A 16,155-nucleotide genomic window follows, 5' to 3' on the forward strand; every position below is an offset into this window, starting at 1 on the left:
TAGTAAATGATGAAAAATTGTTTACCAATCAGAAGAAAAGTCAATCAAAATTAGATTTAAATAATAAATTATTTGTTTAGTTTTGAAACATTGTTAAAATGCTGAACGAAAACGTTTAATTTCATTGAAAATTTTTCGACAATCAAAGGAAATTATGATTAAAGTATGAACCTCTTATCATAATATTACTGATCATTCAAATTATCAATGCTGTCATTGACTTAGTAACGAAATTAGTTAGCCTGTAAAACTTCATCAAGCTACGGATATGAGGTTCTGAACACAAAATAAAGTTGCTTGAAGACAAGATTTGTATTCAAGTTCAGCTTTTAGATGATTTTTGTTGACCTTTTTTTGTAGTTGTCCAATTTTACATTTGACCAGTTTACGGTTTATCATGATAGGTGATCATGTTTAATTGTAACTGTTAAAAGGAAAGAAACAGATAATTAAGTGAATCAATATGATTCCGCAGTTATTGTTGTTGGAAATTTTGGAAAGATGAGAAACAGCAAGTGATGTATAAATTTACATTTGAAAACATCCTTGTTAGCCTGACGATTTTAATTGTAATTAAACTTGTTGACAGTTGTAGGTTAGAGTAACTTAATAGTTGACATTGTTGTTCATGATTTGCCCTTGAACTGATCATCAACCATAAAAATCAATTGTCAATTGTTGGCTTTACACTTAACATTTACAACTAATAATGTAAAGTACATGTAAAACCAATGAGACTTGGACTAGAACCAGAAAAAAGTACTCAACATTCATATTTGTTTTTTGGTTTGTTTAACTGGAGTCTGTGATTTGATTAAAAATAATTGTTTCTGCTAACAACACTGGATTTAACTTGATAACTGGATAATGATGGTCATTTTTATCCCATTTTATCGTAATTTTGATTATCTTGATACATGAAATCTTATATTAGCTTAACAAGATATTTATATCAATCCTTTCACTCTTAATTTAAATGTGTTTTTAGAATCGTTCAATCATTGAGTAAACAATTCAAGCATCAGAGTAAATACATAAACAATGATTCTAGTTTTGAGGCTCAATTTGTAAATATAACCAGAAAAAAATGGCCTGGGGTGATAATGAAATCGGGTAATCATATTTATCCTAAAGGGTGTTAAGGTTTATTTCTTGCAAAAACAGGGGAAAGAAAAAAGATCTTATCTGAAGATAGAGATGAAATCACAAAGATAAAAGGTTAATCAAAATACCCAAGCAAATGAAAGTGACCGATTCATATTTATCGCCATGTTATCACCATTTTCATCTTTATTTTCAGATAAGATCGCTTTTACCTTTTTCTATTTTGCAAGAAATAAACCTTAACACCCTTTAAATAAAATAATCATTTATTACTGGAGTTGGTTGAAATTATTAGAGGAAACTAATGTGAATCATAAATCGCGCTTCAATGAAACCCAAAGGTTAGGCCAATCATGTTACCCAATATGGTAACCATTGGTACCTAAAGGTTTATCGGGTTAAAAATGTTTTATCAAAAGTTTTAGGCCTAACTATTGTAATCTGTGAGACGACAATTGAATTTTATTATTTAGATTTGGTAACAATTAGACAATATTGGACCCGATTGATGGAAACCAGGATTTTGATTTTAAAGGATCAATGTCATTGAACTTGAAATGATTTTACTGTTTACCGTTGATGCTATCTATAGTTGTTTTGAATAGCTGTTCATTGTTTCCGTTGGATTTAAGATTAACTTGATTCTATCAATCATTTGATTCCGTAGGATGGCCAAAAATGATAAAGGATCTTTCAAAAAGAAAAGGAAAACAAAGGTAATTGGTGATAGATGATGATAAAAAGAAGGAGAATACGATAATGAAAGGAGGAAGATGGTGAAAAAAGGAAAACAGAAACCAGAAGAAGGAACCAGTTTAAGGGAGGGATTTGATTAGAAAGCGAAGAAGATGAAAAAATTAAAAGAGAGAATTGAACTTGAAAAAAAGGAGAAGAAATCTGGTTGTTTTGATTTGAAAGTGTTCTGATTACTACATCATAATTAATCTGCACATCAGCATCATTTTCGCTGTGTCCTCTCGCCTCACCAGGACATTTTTGGGTCCAAATTGAGTGTTCATTGCTTTCTATCGTTTTCATCTCTATCAATACACATCTTTCATTATCTACAAACATCAAAATGCCTCCATTTGCAGCGGACTCATCACTTCCGTCTTCCTTGGTAAGTCACAATCTCTACCCATTATATCTTAACCCATCAGTGCTCACCACACATTTAACAGACCAAATGATTCCAGAATTTCAGAATCAGCTATCAAATCTCTCAAAACTTACCAGGTTAGGTCGTTTATTTTGCCAAATTAACATAAATTGATGATTATTCATTATGAATCTGTTTTGATCGCTGAAACATTTTTAGTTGAGCTTGGACCTAATAAGAGTTGAATTTACAATTGGCAAAGTAAACGCGCCCAACCTGGTAGTTCATCAACTAGTACTCCTGATTGATAAATTAACCTGTTCAAATTTCATGAAAACCAATATTTCAAGTGAAAATAAAACACTAGCTCCAGTTTTATCAACATGTTCAGTGGTTCTAGCCTCATGCATTCTTATTCACATGTTTATTTTGACAAGGTTGACAATGATTACCCCAAATTGATACAATTTAACCAGGGATTTTTCCAATAGTATCTTAATTGTTATCCTTAATCTGAACGATTTTCAAGTTTGATTTGTCATTGCATTGCAAAATTGCCCTTGTTTTAACTTCTCACATTATTTCCTCTCTTCCTTCTCGAACAGATTTGCTTCATCAGAAACCTTTTATATTGAATTCAATAATAATTAGTGATTGAATGAAGGTAAATCTGATCAAGGTAATCAAGGGAAAGTTATAGTTTTATCCATAAAATCATTACATTGACATTTAACAAAAAGCCATTAATTTCTTGGTGAATAATTTTGAAATTATTGATATCATTTTGTTCACATTATTCAAGACTCGTATTACTGATCATCTGCTCATACAATTATCGACAAATTCCGAATAATCAACAAAACAAACAAAAATCTGTTTTGATGATCCTGAGAAACTGGTGATTCTGAGTTTTGTAATAACCCTTTAGGGTAAACCAGATAACTTACATTTGCAAATAACAAAAACAAATGAAGAAACATTGACATAACCCTGAAGATATAAAAAGCATCAGATGATTCAAAACTTGTTGCTATCTTAATGTTTAATCATTATATAATAACCTGATGAGTTAATTTGTTTTCATGAAAATTCATTTCTTCATGATACTTGTAGCTTCCATTGTTAGTCTGTCTCATGAATGTAAGTCAATCAAATGATCAAAACAACATTCATTTTTTCAAATAAAATTGTTGAACGAAAATATTTTGTCCATTTTTTACAAGAAACAATAAAGTTAATTGTCACAATTAACCAACAATTGTCGAGCAAAAAATAATCATTTGTAATGAAACCAGGAATTAAATCTTATTCAAAGATACAAAAGATTCCAGAAAATGGGTTTTGGGTTGAAAGACCAGAAAAAAATGAAACAAAACAAAACATCTTTCAATATTGATCTCAATTGAAACAATGAAAGATCCTATTAACTGTATTAACATCATCACTATCCTAATGGTGATTAATTGATTGAGTTAATGGTTAGTCAATGAATAGGAAATGATAGGTTAAAGAGGCCAATGATGGAGGTCAATATGATGATCACTGATCAACACCTAATTTCCAATTGATTGTCTTAATCGAAAGCTATCAAATCTGGTCAACCAGTTAAAATTGACCAACAATTGAACACTTTTTTGTTCACCTGTTTAACCTTAGTTACATTGAATTGAATTAAAACTAACTTTGTGTTCACAAACAATTTAATTTTACCTTGACAAAGGATCAATAAATCATTAGACGCAAACCATAACAGTTAACTTAATAGATTTGCTTACCAATCAATTGTCCAGAGAAATGCGTTCAAAACTGATTTAAACTGCATTTTTGTTTAACAGTCAATCTGCTAACTATTAACCTTGATTGTAACAGCAAAATAACAAATCCAATCAAATATCAATGTGAAGATGTTGATAGTTTTTTTTGTTGCTTTCAATTCAATCATAAACAATTACTCTTTATTCACTCACTTATTATAATTCAATTGACTTTAATCATTTACCTTGAGATGATAATGTATTTAGAAAATGTTTTCAACATTTATCTTTAGTGTTGTCGGTTCAATTGGTTGATAAACTTGATTAGCTTCATCTGTAGTTCAATAGCATTTATCATCAGATCAAGCCCCTTAATTGTCCCAAAAACAAATAATCGGGTTGATCCGGACAATCAAGAAGCTCGGAGTTAATCCATCTGTTCACCCAAACATGACTCGATGTTAGGAAAATATCAAACGAGACTCAATTTTGGATTCATTTCTTAGCAATCAAATTGATAAAATGGCGAAAATAATTTAAAAAATTAACTTGGAAATTAAAAGCTAAAATCATTTTAGGCCTAACGTTTAATGTTTATGTTGCTTGATTAAAATGGACAAGTAAATTGCTCGTTGGTCATTTAAATACAGTTGAATTGCTTATCTATTTATTATCCTTAAGTGTCGAAATCAATTGTTGAATCAATGGTCACTTGATGAAACCAGATTTGACAGATTCATTGAGCTGTAAATGTAACTCGGTTTGACAATCAATTAGTTGTTGATTAAAAATGACAAATGATTCAGGTTTTTCCAAATTTATATAAATTGTGATAAAATTAACTACAAATTTATGCTTAATCAACAAATAAAGGTCAATGTGCATCATCAACTAACTAAAACCAGTGAGTTAAAATGGTTATTAAATTAAGCGACTTGATTAGTTGAACATCCAACAATTTTACTAAACCTTACTTATTGACAATTTGGAGGTTAGTTTGGTGTTTAAATTGTTGGTTTGATTAATCTTGAAAATATTGTTTCATTGATTTGCCGAGAAAATTGTTCAACCAAAGATTGAGTTATTTTTATCGCAATTTGATTCATGATTTATGGAAAAAAATGTCAATTAGCAAAATAAGTCTATTTATTGTTTTAGCTACAATCAAAATCAACATTACCATTAACTTACATTAGCCATTGTAATTATTTGAAAAACAAGGACAAATCAAGAGGGCAAGACAATTATTTACACATTAAATTCAACCTTTAATTAAAGACACAACTAATCAACTAATCAACAAACCAAAACATTGGGTTTACTCGTTCATCAACTCTTAAAATTGGGTTTCAGTCTGGTAACATCAAAGAGTTACTCTTTGGGTAACACACAAAACTGGTTTAGTTATTGTTGCTTTATTTTGTATCAATAGTGAAAACTAATTGTAATCAGCTGTTGATTGGGATTCTTATGATTAACAAATTACAATATTAGTCCTTGAAATGTCGTTTTAAAAATAGCAAGTATTGGGAAGTTGAATTAAATTGTAAAATTATCTAAACGGACATTAAATTGGTGTTTTTAATTTCCTAAATCTTCAATCTGGTTAATCTTGAACTGATTCCTGTTTCTAATTTTGTGGTTTCATCAGTTTTTGGATGCCTTCAACTGAATTAATATCATTTCCCTGAACTTTTGCAGTAAGTTGATAATGGTAAAAGAGATAGCAACAATTAGATTAACAACAATTATCCAAGGTTTTTTGTACACTGAATTGAATCACTTTGGAGTTTGATCAAATCTTACATTGAATGAAATATCGTTTAACTAGCACAGTAGATTATAATTAATATTACAATAATCGATGGTTGGTGCTACTGGTTAGTGTCTGATCCTTTTCCTTGACTTTCACACAAAGAGTCAAGTAGTAAATTCATTCTGGTCAATTGGTCTGTGATTATTATCTAATGATAATCAAATTCGTGATTGATGATTCAATTAATGTTGCCTCTTTTGTCTCTAAATATAATCTCTTTCAATTGACCATTAACTTGAGGTCAAGGATTGATTAATTGTCATGTTATTACATTTTGTAATACAATTCAATTGTTATAAACAAATAAAAAATGTACCAATAAAGCTTCAGTGAACAGCAAGTTTAGAGTACAATTAAGTTGATCAGTCTTGATTAATTTTTGCGGTTGGCCAGATAAGTTGAAATTTCACAAATCAACAATAAACTTTTGTTCAATTTGAAAGGCCACAAATGGCATTGTGATCATCTGATTGCCAATCAAGCTTTGTAGTCTCCACCAAATGACCCTTTGAAAATGTCCTTCTAGGCGTTTCTCTCAACTTCTTGACTCCACCAGTTGTTTCCTAGACTAATTAGAAAAAAATTTAGATTAGAAAATGAACATTTCATGTGGATTAATTTTACTGTTTTACAGTAACAATAAAAACATGGTTAATCCTATGGGACGAAAAGTGGATAAACTCATTTCAATTGTTTTCTTAGATTATCTGTTTATCCATTTATATATTCCAAATTGGTCATGTTTTCAAACAAAGACGGCTTTATTCTGAATGTTTATTGTCCCAAGAGTCTGAGTCTTAAAGCAGGAACCTTTTGAAGACTGAAATTCGGAGTCCAAATACTTTTCTCAAACCAAATAAGCCTTTTTTGAAAAAGGCTAATAAAAGGAAGTTGAATTAAAGCCTGAAGCTTAAAATCTGGTTAGGAAGGTTGTTAACTAACTGATTGTCTGCATTTTTAGGTTCAATAATGAGACCAAAAGGTTGATTATGGTTTACAGTATAAATCAGTTGAGAATAGTTTGAGGTTAAATTGGTTTGTTTAATTAGTAACTAGAAATCGAATCTATAATTTTCCTTAAATCTCTGGTTAAAGCCTGTAAAAACGTGTTTACTTAATTATCGGCAGAATATAGTCTTCTTTTGACCCTGAATTCAGATCGAGCTATAGAGGCAAATGGTAAGAACTTTTTCTAATGATGTTAAGTCAATTGCTATACATGGACATTAAATTCAGACTGACTCGTAATATAAAAGAGAAGAAGAAGTTTTATCTGGAATAGTAATTTGATTATTGATAATTGAAAAACAACTTTCATTATTAATAATACGGAAAACGAGACTTCCCTAATGACATTATCCGGTAATTGTTTACAAAATGAAACAATTAATAGGTGAAGAGGGATAAAGGGATAAAGTTCAGCTATTAGTTGAAACAATAGGATCAAACAATTGAAGCTTCCAGGCTTAACCGAGTAATATAATCTCGTTAGATAATCAGCTAAATATATGTTAGCAGGGTAATTGTACATGTTGATTAGACCAAAAATAGAATCTGATGAAATAAAGTTGAGGAAAGTGAAAGATTGAACCGAGATTCTGAGAATAATTTTCCTGAATTTCTACGATAATAAAATCAAGGAAGAAATTGATCCCAATAACTGGTTATGTAATAGAGTAATAATGTAATAATGCATTAGACGAAAGATTTATGCTGAAAAGTTATATCATGTAATTTTTAGCCGCAATATTTAAAACTTAACGAGTCAGCAAAGGGTTATGTTGTTTGGTTACTTTTGGTTGATGATTCAAAATAACCAGCGGCAGTTTAACATTACCTGGGGAGAACGAAAAATTTATGAGAATAATCACAAAATGATTCAATAATCCTTGAAAATTTATTTACCTTTCAGTCCAATCCATAGGAAAACAACAGAAAAAAGAAAATTGTTCACTTGATGATCGCCCAAGGTTGCTTTTTTAGGTTTCGAGTGATCAATTAATTCCAAGTGTTAAGTGCACAAGAGCTCATAGCCAGTTACATAATTCCAAATCGTCATAGCGATGGCCAGATGGAGGAAAAATTTATAGTAATATTCACCACGAGAGAAGAGGTTGCCATTTGAAAAATCGTGTTTCTAGTCTCTGTTTGTAATTTTTCTTGATCCTCCAGCTTAACCTGAAATCACACATGATTCCTCTTGAAGATTAATCAATGTATTAGATATGAATTTTCGTTGAATAGGGATAACTTGCTGGAAAACCCTGATGCTAGAAGAAATAAATAAATTTATCAATTCAGTTGTTTTTTCATTCGATTATTTTTTTTACCTTTTGTATCTAAAGATTAGATAGACTCTTCCTTTGTCAATCAAGATCTCCAGTTGCCTAATAATCCGGAATCAAATAGTTTAACAATTGTCACTCACAGATTTTTCTTCCTTGTCTTTATCTAGCGGTGCAGTCAATGATAATTAGTAAAAGATGATCACATAGAAACACAAAAATAAATAAGACAATAGAGTACCAAAACCAGTCAGTAAATAGGAGAGGTTTACAGAGAGAAGAAGATAGAGAAAAAACAGAGAAAACAAGAAAACTGTAGATGAACAAAGAAAGAGAAGAAGAAAAAGAACGAAATCAGTTTTAACAAACGATAAGCTAATGGATCACATGAACTCAAAAATGTCGAATCCTTAGAGGTTCTTTTACTCTTATCTTTACTCTTTTCCCTCTCAAGGGACACTCACTGAAAGGGAAAAAGACACTTGACTCATATTTTCACACCCCTTGTTTATCAGTAAACCCTGTTGCTCCCTCACCTTACTGTATTTAAGCTTGTTGTCTAATCCAACAGTTTCATCATCATCTGCATAAATGCAAACCTTGCTAAATTTTCAACTCTGACTATTCAACTTATGTTGCTATAATTTTTATATCTGTTACCATGCTTTAAACTGTTACCCTTTTTATAAATATTTCATTTCCTCTGTTAAACGTTTTTTTAAAACCTCAGAATTCTTGTTATGTTTTATTGTTAATTATCTTTAATATATTTTTTTTCATCTTTACGTGTGTTTTTTCTGCCAATTTGACAACATGGTTTTCGATTCTTTATTTGATATTCTTCAGTCACTTTTTATCCCGCCCAATCCAAGTGAACCTTCAGAGAACGATTGTAAGCTGGACTTGCCACCTTCTTTGACATCACCATCATCACCAACATCATCATCTTCATCGTTTTTCTCTTCATCGACACCTTCACCTTTGCCTTCTACTTTATTCGATTCATCTTTACCATCACTTGTAAATAATTCAATCATTGAAAATGCTGAAAAGGCCTTTTCCCAATTGTTTCAATCTTTAAAAAAGCACAGTTCCACCGAAACTAAATTATATTGTAACATTGAACAACTTTATGGAGGAGTTATTCAAATTGCTAGTTTTGCTCATGAATATAATTTTCAACAAGTTAATGCCAATGGATATTGGACTTTTGTTCGTAGTTGTACAAAATTGGCAAATATGCTGAAAGATCGTCTTAGCGATCTATCTATCCATGATGATCTAGAATTGCTGACTGCCAGTTATTTGAGACTTCTCAATCATATTCTTAATTTTCGAGAGATTACTAAAAGTGGAATAGTTGACGAAAATTTTAATAATCTCTCAGTTGATGAACAAAAACTTGCAGATCAGCAGCAACTACAGCAACAACAACAGCAAAAAGTGATACCAGTCAGTAGAGATGAAGTAATTTCCATTACTGATGAAGATGGTTATCATCAGAGCAATGTTCAAGGCAATGAAATTTCCACCGACAACTTGACAGAACCTCAAAATTTTAATCATCAATCATCTAAACCCATTTTACCTCTATTTGTCCCACCTAGTGCTTACTCTGTCGATATTTTAAGAGAAGCATCTTCAAGTCAAAGTCAATTACTGCGACTTTTTTCATCTTTTGGAGCCTTCTGGTTTTGTAAATCGATGAGAATTTTCTTTGAAGTATATATATTTGCTGTTGCTTTTTTCGGGGAACTGTTTCCATTTTCATTGAAAACACTTTGGTCTCGAGATTATCGAGCTGATTTATTTACAAAATGGACACAATGTCCATCAACATCCTATCCTTTCGATATATGGGAAATTTTGGACTACAAAGTAGTTTGCAAAGGTTTAATACCCCTTTTATTTCTTGGCAAAGGGATTCAAACACGAAATATTGAAGCTAGCCCACAAAACACATTTGTGTACACCAGAGATGGCAAAGATGTTGTGGTGAATCAACCAGGTGGAAAAGTGACTCCTTCTGTTAATGAAAAACCTATCAAATGTCGTCTTATTCACAAATCAAACCGAGATACAAGTAAAGGTTATCTTTTATTCCACGTTCATGGTGGAGGTTTTATAGCTCATTCTCCAGATTCACATGAAAATTATCTCAGACAATGGGCACACGATGTGCCTGACATGACAATATTCTCGGTTGGTTACACCTTGAAGCAGAAGTTCCCGACCGCTTTACAAGAAGTTCTCGACGCATACCTTTGGGTTACCTCAGGATCTCCTGATGTAGCTCAAGCTATTGGTTTTCAACCTAAAAAAATTATTTTCTGTGGTGATTCAGCAGGCGCTAATCTTGCTCTATCACTTCTCTTAACTCTCAATGACTTGTCCAATCGTGATCCTAGTGACCAAAGACTAAGGCTTCCGGATGGAATTTTCTCAATCTATGGCGCTTTCCTCCTCTCGCCGCTGGTCGGTCCTTCACGAGTTATGGGCGCAATAGATCCACTTCTCTCGCCTGGCGTTTTGCTTACATGTGGAGGTGTTTATGGAAATATCGTTGACGATCAAGTAGCGACTGAAGGTGGGTTCAATCATCATATAATTGTTTCAATTTATTTTAAATTTTGACTTTTTACTTATTCTGACTTTATATTTTAACCTTTTATAGAAAGTATAAGTTTACCTAGATGGGATCCATGTGATGGTGTTGCTGAGAATGTGAAACGTCTTCTCTTGGCCACTTATTCCTTGGTAATATCTATGTCATCAAATCAAACTCAACCATGGTTTATCTGTGATAAATCAAACTTCTCCAAGAAATTAAAGACTCTAGCTGATCGAACTCATACACCGTATGCATCACCTTTAACATATCAAAAATTTGATTCTCTAAGTAAAATCCCTATGCAGATTTTAACTTCAGAGTTCTGTCCACTATTAGATGAGAGCATTACAATGGCTAAATTATGGAAAGGTAAGGATAGAATTAAAAATCTTGTGATTTAAACTAATGACATTTTTCTCAATCATATTTCAGGGCCAGTTAATCTTGATGTCATGGAAGATTTACCGCATGGTTTCCTCAACTTTACCATAGTCAGTCCTGAAGCTCGAAAAGGTGCACTACTATGTAGTCAACGGCTTAAAGAGATGTTCGAATAGAAGTCGCTCGCCTTGATCAAGAATGTTAAACTAAAAAATTTAATTAACGGAAGCACAAGACACTAAATGATAAAACGCTATTTTGTATTGCATTGACAACCAAAAATAAAGGAGAGTCAAGTTCAATATCGGTTAGGGCCTCATAATTTCATTGAATTGTTGAGTGAATTGATGGATCAATCTGAGTCTATATTGTATGTTTGACTAGTACGATCATAGTAGTCGGTTGGTCGGAGAAGACGAAAATAAGACAAAAGAATGAAGAATCTATAGATTAATTGAAGGCGAATTTTGACTGTTAATCATTTAAATTGATATTAAGTGTTGATAGTGTTTAATGATACCAAAGTTTACCCTTGGAAGGCCTTTTTCATTGAAAGATTCACAAATAATAAATGGTTAAATGATCATTGAATAGATGAAGATGACGATTGAGAAATAAGTGACTGACAGACTGAGTATGATAAAAAGATGAATGAGGGTGAGGAGTTAGATCCGTTATTGTGCGTTTAAAAATAGACATATTAGTGAAATATCGAAAGAGTAAATAAATTAAGAATGATGATACAAATTGTGAAAGCTGGAAAAAGATGAAAATTTTCACCTTGAAGGAATTGACATTTTTCTTAATAATCTTGATCATTTAATCTTCACTTCTCAGTCAGTCGATCATCTTGTTGATCATCTAAATCGATGTGGTTAACAATTGATTTCTCATTGCTCTAACCAGCCTAACCAACTCGGGCCTCGCAACTTATACCAATCATTCAACAGTCTTTCATTTATATTTTTGCATTCCGTCAAACATTACCATTCATGATTATTCCTAGACAAAATGATTTTATGGACATCAGTGATAATCAAATTGACGTTAAATCAACTAATTTTTACCTTTTAACCTCATCATGTTCATATTGTCGACCATTTTGATTAAAATTTGTGCTCAGTGAATTTCCCAGAATAAGCTCAATTTTTTCAACTGCAATTATAAACCTGAAATTAAATTGAACACAAATTATATTGAATAACTATTAAACTGTTGATTTACTGAGTGTATCTTTGAATTACACATTTATTTACAGATTAAATATCAAAATTAAAGGTAAACCAAAATCGAGCGAAACAATTAGAAAATAAAAAAGACAAGTGAAAAGACAATGAATAAGTTTACCTGCAAGGAGATACTTGAACTTATAAATCTACTTCGTATAGATGTCTTCATGTTTGTGTATATATTTGGATTTATGTTACCCAATGTAACCCTCAATCAATTAGTTCAAGACAAGGTTTGTCTGAATGAATTAAAATATGATCGTAACTTCTGTCTTAATTTACAAGCAGCTGAACCACAATTTGAAATTCAAAAAAATCGTGTTCTTGAATATGCAACAACATTGAAAAATTATCAAACTTTGATCGCAACAACTCCAGGAGTGGTCCTTTCCCTATTCATTGGCTACTGGATTGATTCCTATCCAAGTCATCTTAAATACCTTTTATCAGCCCCAGCAGTCGGTGCAATTATCCAAGCCTTGCTGGTTATTTATGATTGTGTTTATTTTGAAAGACGTAAGTTAAACAAAATCAATTCCGATTCATTACTAACATTCATTTTTACCCATAACCTTTAAACTGTCAACCAAATCCACCTTCAACCCTTCATAGTAAATTTATATCTAATTTGAAATGATATTCAATATCTTCAATACACAATTAATATCTAAACTTTGAATTGCTTTCATTTTCATTAATCAGATATTCATTTTCCAAATTTTTCAACATTAATATTCAACTAAAGATTCCTAATGATAAACAAGCAAAATACCGAAGTCGATTGAAAGCTTAGCTTCTGTTGAATGTATTGATGTTAATCATTGCCATAATTCAATTATTTGAAGAAGGTTAAAACAAAAGATTTAATATTAGATTCATGAGAAATCAATGATGAGATTCAATTTAAGATTGAAGTGGAATTCATTGGTCATGAACTTTTTCTTCAGACGGTCAGTAATTCATAATTAAAATGAAAATTGTAATGTATTCAAAAATCATCTCACATCAAATTACTTAAGATTTATGGTTTGACGTATCTATGTTAGTTGATTTATGTTGGCTCTACATTTTGATTTTTGATTTGATTTTAGCTCATCAATCATTAAATTGTTGGTTCTGATAGTCTAGTTCAATAGTATCAAGCTAATTGAGATAATAAATGACCTAGTAATAGGAGGATGAAGGATTGATGATTATTAAATAAGTTTATTTCATGAAATGAGCCTTAACTGTTTACAAGCATTTTTCATGCCTCGAATCTTTCACATGTTAGTATTTTTGAACTTTAAGAAACACTTAATCTTGTTTAATTTTCCCCTTTGATTGTTAAAATTAATGGGCAATAATGAATAGAGTTTGGAGAAAAAAATCGAGCCATTTATATCAATCATCTGACTGTGAATCAAAATGTTTACCAATGTTGAAGGGAAATAGACAATTTGAGATTGTTTCCTCCATACAGAGGCATGAGACGATATCAACCTTGATTGAGTATTGCCACAATCAGTTAATTGGCAATTTCCTGAATTCCAATTGTTATTCGTAGCAAAATTAATCATTAATCATAGTATTAACGACCTAAATCTTACCATAGATGAAAGAAATGTCTCTTAATAAAGGTGAAAATTGAATGCAGATTTAAATTGAAATTAAATTCACAAATGAATGTTAGTTGCTTCATTAACTGTCTCAATCAATGGGACATCAATCTATATGAAAGACACCATTGTATCCTTGATCAAGTAATTACAAATGTCCAGTGGCTAGTTACTCACTAGGTTGAAGTAGCTAGAAGATCTGAAACAAACCAGTGTTTTACAAAGGGTATACCAATTAAACTAAACCTTTGCACCTAAATTGTTCACTAATATTGATATTTATTTTTTTTGATTTTTTTAGATCCAGCTACGACTTTATATTCATTCATCTGCATTGGTTTCTCAGGAGGAATCGGCCTAGTATTTGCAGGAACTTATATTTATACGACGAGAATGACTCCAGTCAAATATCGATCCGTACGTTTTTCTGTACTTGAGTTTTTTGCTTTCTCTGGTAAGATTTATATTGATTGTTTACCCTTTATTTTATATGAATTTGATCATTATCCAACCCTATTGAACCTTTTCAACAGGTTTTCCAGTTGCAACAGCATTAGGTGGTAAAATATTGGCCTTAAAACCTTGGTTTCCGAATCAGTATCGTAATTACATTGCTGTCTTTATTATAACCGTTGGAGCTAACATGTTTAACATCATTTGGATTTTATTATTTCTTAAAGAGGAAGTACCACTCGATGAATCAAATAAATCATTAACCAAAAGCAATACAAGTACATCTTTAAATAGTGCTGCTAACAATAATAATAACAACAATAATAACAATAATCTAAATAGTAGCAATAACAATATCAACAACAATAACATCATAAACGAGAAGATAAACAAAACCAATATAAACAACTCCATCAATAACACCTTGAAGGCCCCTCAAAATGAAATGATTGATTTGAAACATGAGCTGTCCGGATTACAATTACAATTGGACGATAAGATGATTAAATCCTATGAAAACGGAATCAAACCTGTGGACGTCAATGAGCTTTGCATTATTCGTTTAGAGACTGACAAAAAATCTGGATCCAAAGTGATGACGCTTATCAAAGATATTTTCAATCTGGAAAATGTTCGTAATATGATTAAAACGTGTTGCCGTCGTCGTCCAAACAAGGGTAGACTGCGTTTGTGGCACCTAATGATGGGCATGACAGTGGCATTGATTGGTCATCTGGGAGAAGCCGTAATTGGATATCAATTTACCCAAAAGGTTTACCACTGGGATGCTGAATACTTTTCCTATGTTAATTCAGCCTTAACATTGATTCCATTGATTGTTCAAACCATTTCACCGGCCATTTTAATTCACAAGTTTCACCTCCATGATACAACAGTGGCTGGAATTGGCTGTATCTCCATAATGATATCAACTATTGTTAAAGGAGGAATCCTCGAGTCTTATGCTTATTTCATTGCTTTCGTTTCGGGGGCTTTCAGTGGACTTCTTCCGATTGCCTTTCGATCCCTTGTTTCTCGGGTAATTGATTTCAATGAGATTGGACAGGTTTACGCTCTTCTGGCCTGTATCGAATCTTGTGCTCCAATGATCTCGTCCATCTTTTATTCAACCGTATTCAATGCCACCATTGAAAACTATCCTGGAACCGTTTTCCATGCAGTCACATTGATCTTTTTTTATCCTTTAGCGGTTATCCTTTGGTTGGATTTAACTCGAAATAACTGGGATGGTGTTGTCCTCAATGATGATCAAGATTCCAACAGTAATAATGGGATGATTGGTAAAAATTTGGATCCTCAGAAGATGATTGCACCTCCTGAATTGATCATTGAAAATTTAATTGTGTGAATCAAGTGTGAGAAAGTGAACCCTGAAAGAGAATGAAAATTTAGTTCTTTAGTCTGTTTAAAATAATATTATGGTTTCCACTGATGATAGTATTTTCAACAATATTATCTTTGCCATACTATTATTATTATTAACTTCATTATTGTTAACATTAATTAATTACATCTATACGTCAAACGTTTCCAATTTAATGCCAGCAAATACTTTCACCTTGTTTTTTGTAACCATCAACAAAGTTCATCATTGTCATTTTTCATCATTACATTCATATTTACAACCCTAGCCAAACAACCTAGAAATTGAAAATAAATCCTCTAAATTCATTTTAAGCATTCAAATAAAAATGAAACTCTTATTGTTTAATTCAACACATTATGAAAGCTGATTGAATCATAACTGTATAAACTGTTTCGATGCCAAATAAATGAAACTTAATAAAATACTAACCTCAGGGTG

At 31.5% G+C, this 16,155-nt stretch overlaps 2 protein-coding genes and 2 long non-coding RNA genes across 5 annotated transcripts; 3 read left to right on the forward strand and 1 right to left on the reverse strand.

Annotated features, from left to right (window-relative positions):
• Window positions 1-1,520: 1,520 nt before the first annotated feature.
• On the forward strand, window positions 1,521-3,404 carry LOC149094801 (uncharacterized). Its single transcript, XR_016198075.1, has 2 exons — window positions 1,521-2,224; window positions 2,809-3,404. It is a non-coding gene; the product is annotated as an uncharacterized LOC149094801 (long non-coding RNA).
• A 2,610-nt stretch (window positions 3,405-6,014) lies between these two features.
• On the reverse strand, window positions 6,015-8,531 carry LOC107362313 (uncharacterized). Of its 2 annotated transcripts, none has more exons than XR_001568650.3 (3): window positions 8,104-8,531; window positions 7,679-8,043; window positions 6,015-6,341 (listed from the first exon to the last, which is right to left on the reverse strand). It is a non-coding gene; the product is annotated as an uncharacterized LOC107362313 (long non-coding RNA). The 2 variants fall into 2 exon arrangements; XR_001568649.3 differs by having other exon boundaries at window positions 6,015-7,610; window positions 8,104-8,473.
• Window positions 8,532-8,642: 111 nt separating this feature from the next.
• On the forward strand, window positions 8,643-11,354 carry LOC107362310 (uncharacterized). Its single transcript, XM_015929344.3, has 3 exons — window positions 8,643-10,645; window positions 10,733-11,038; window positions 11,102-11,354. The coding sequence occupies exons 1-3, from the start codon at window positions 8,872-8,874 to the stop codon at window positions 11,224-11,226; spliced, it is 2,205 nt and encodes a 734-aa protein (XP_015784830.2). The 5' UTR covers window positions 8,643-8,871; the 3' UTR covers window positions 11,227-11,354.
• Window positions 11,355-11,757: 403 nt separating this feature from the next.
• On the forward strand, window positions 11,758-16,145 carry LOC107362311 (uncharacterized). Its single transcript, XM_015929345.3, has 3 exons — window positions 11,758-12,795; window positions 14,179-14,331; window positions 14,411-16,145. The coding sequence occupies exons 1-3, from the start codon at window positions 12,384-12,386 to the stop codon at window positions 15,697-15,699; spliced, it is 1,854 nt and encodes a 617-aa protein (XP_015784831.1). The 5' UTR covers window positions 11,758-12,383; the 3' UTR covers window positions 15,700-16,145.
• The last annotated feature ends 10 nt before the right edge of the window (window positions 16,146-16,155 follow it).

This window comes from Tetranychus urticae, chromosome 1 (genome assembly GCF_039701765.1).
Source record: "Tetranychus urticae isolate SD_2017Ah chromosome 1, NJAU_TeUrti_SD_1.0, whole genome shotgun sequence".
NCBI lineage: Eukaryota > Metazoa > Arthropoda > Arachnida > Trombidiformes > Tetranychidae > Tetranychus > Tetranychus urticae.